General features: G+C 46.3%; 1 protein-coding gene across 1 annotated transcript in view; it reads left to right on the top strand.

The window, feature by feature from the left end:
* Window positions 1-1,281: 1,281 nt before the first annotated feature.
* The window catches only part of TERG_04931 (uncharacterized protein), a gene marked incomplete at both ends in the record, with an annotated part of 1,869 nt that continues 719 nt past the window's right edge, over window positions 1,282-2,431 (top strand). Inside the window, 5 exons of the mRNA XM_047748344.1 lie at window positions 1,282-1,459; window positions 1,515-1,676; window positions 1,732-1,840; window positions 1,893-1,930; window positions 1,997-2,315. Coding sequence (XP_047604324.1) covers window positions 1,282-1,459; window positions 1,515-1,676; window positions 1,732-1,840; window positions 1,893-1,930; window positions 1,997-2,315 — 806 coding nt within the window. The remainder of the gene's footprint in view (window positions 1,460-1,514; window positions 1,677-1,731; window positions 1,841-1,892; window positions 1,931-1,996; window positions 2,316-2,431) is intronic.

Raw genomic sequence — 2,431 nt, 5'->3', positions numbered from 1 at the left:
TCAGCAAATGAAGCAGGGGCGAAGAAGAAAGCACCACCCAGAGCTGCTGCAATAGTCCCCGGTGATATTTATCTCCCGCGGAGTTACAAAAGTTTTCACATTTCCGCCGCTCCAATTTGAGGGGGAGCTCTTAGAAGAACACACCACCCCCACCAACACCCTTTTTGGGTGACACATAATAGACTGACTCCCCATCAGAGAAAAAAAGTATCACCCCAGGGCCATTCGGGGATTCAAAGCACTTAGGGGACCCATAAAAAACATGGTTTAACTCGTGGACAAAAAGCACACTTTTTTGGTTTTTTTTGTTGAAAAAACCCCCCTCAGCGCCCCCACAGGGTCACCTTGGGAAGGTTTTACCAAGGGGGGGGTTCCCCATAAAACTTTTGACCCCCCCCCCCCCCCCCCCCCCCCCCCATCTTATGTCCGAACAAGCATTTTTGCCAAGAGTTCACCTAGCCGCATAAAACACGTATCAATCATTGGTTACATTGGTTATGTCCCATATTCCCATAAACTATCTAGCATTCGCCGGATCAATCGAATAAGAAAATTACAAGGTGATTCACCTTGACTCATATGTTTTAGTTATCAGGATTCTACCCGGAGGCTAACCCAACCTACTTTAGTAGCCATTCAATCACACCGGATCCTCTCTTTCTGTTTAGCCACTCTTCAATTTTTGGAACGTAACATCCATGTTTGGGTCCTCTCTCCGCGTGACAGATCTTCACTAAAATGCAGATCCTCAGCTATTCTAGCTAAGAAACTTGCTTGTGCGTCTTTAGGCTAGACGGCAAACCCACCTCCCCCTAACACCTCGATCCACTACCCGGATATATGCATCGGCTGCTCAGCTCCTACCCCCATCCATGCTGCATAAAGGGCCTGGGTTGAAGCCCTGGATTACATGACGGTCAGCCGTCAATGCTGCAGAAATTCTGTTGCATTGCATCAGATATACCCTGTATCATGAAGCTACAAAGGGAATCCGTACACTGCGAGCATATTGATCGGCATGCTATCCGGCAAATATGGTAATCCTCCCCTGCCTTGCCTCGCCAACGATCGTTTGAGGAGTGGTGGACATACCTAGGGTCTCACAATTGCCCCTCCCCCCTTTTGAAGTATGGCGGCATTATATATCTCAGCCGGCGGCGCGTCTCCAATTCTGCCTGTCGGTTTCTTCTTCTCACCAGGTTTTCAGAAATCTGTGATCTCTCCCACCCTCTAAAAAGAAGGCAGTGAGCGTATCAGTTGCTCCATATTACTGCTGCCTCAATGGATGAGAAGGTCAATCCCCGCCCGGCGGATGCTGATGCCGCATATAACTTTTTGCATGAGCATAACATCGACCTAAGTTCAGTTGATGAAAAAGCTCTACTTCGGAAAATCGATTGGATGATCGTTCCTCTGATGTGGGCATGCTATAACCTTCAATATGTGGACAAAGTGCTCAGTATGTTTTCCATTACAATGAAAGTATTTCGATCATTCGCTAACGAGTCATGCAGTCAATTTTGCATCCATCATGGGCCTTCTAGAAGACGCACACTTAGATACAAATCAATATTCCTATCTTGGGCTAGCGTTTTATGTTTCCTACCTTTTCTTCGAGCTTCCCACTGGGTATCTTATGCAGAGGCTTCCAACAGCAAAGTACCTTGGGGCGAATCGTTAGTGTTTCCCGGAGTTTCCTCTATGCGCATATTCACTTCTAATTGTCCATAGTTATCTTATGGGGAACTGTGGTGGCTCTCAACTGTGCAGCCAAAAATTTTGCCGGTCTGCTAGTACTCCGACTTCTCTTGGGCTGCTTTGAAGCCTCAGTTGCTCCAAGGTACAGAGTCCTGTCTATTATTTTCTGGTGCCCTGTTTAATGATGAACCTAGCTTGATCTTAATTACGGGCATGTGGTATAAGAAAAAAGGTATGTTATCTGCTAATATTGCGATTGAGGTATCTCAGGCTATTGCAATTATTGACTGAGAAATAGAGCAACCAGCACGTATGGGATTCTGGTATTCCGGAACAGGAACAGCAACTATCATCGGAGCCCTTAGTGCTTATGGCCTTTTATTCTACACCGGTGAAAGATTCAAGCCATGGCAGGTCATGTTCCTTATCTTCGGCCTCATCACCATATTTACCGGCATCCTCGTCGTTCTATTCCTCCCAGATAATCCCATGGCATCCCGATTGACTGAGGCCGAGAAAGTATATGCCATTGAGCGGCTTCGAGAAAACCAAACCGGTGTTGAGAACAAACATTTCAAAATCAAACAGTTTAAGGAGGTTTTTGAGGATCCTCAAACGTACCTGTTAACTCTCATTACCACAGCAGGTCTCGTCCCTAATGCCGCCATTTCTCAATTCCAATCTCTCATTATCAAGGCCATCGGATTTACCCCAAAGCAAACTCAACTCCTTT

Source organism: Trichophyton rubrum, assembly GCF_000151425.1.
Source record: "Trichophyton rubrum CBS 118892 genomic scaffold supercont2.5, whole genome shotgun sequence".
NCBI lineage: Eukaryota > Fungi > Ascomycota > Eurotiomycetes > Onygenales > Arthrodermataceae > Trichophyton > Trichophyton rubrum.
The sequence above is the reverse complement of the archived record's forward strand: the minus strand, read 5'-3'. Positions and strand labels throughout refer to the sequence as shown.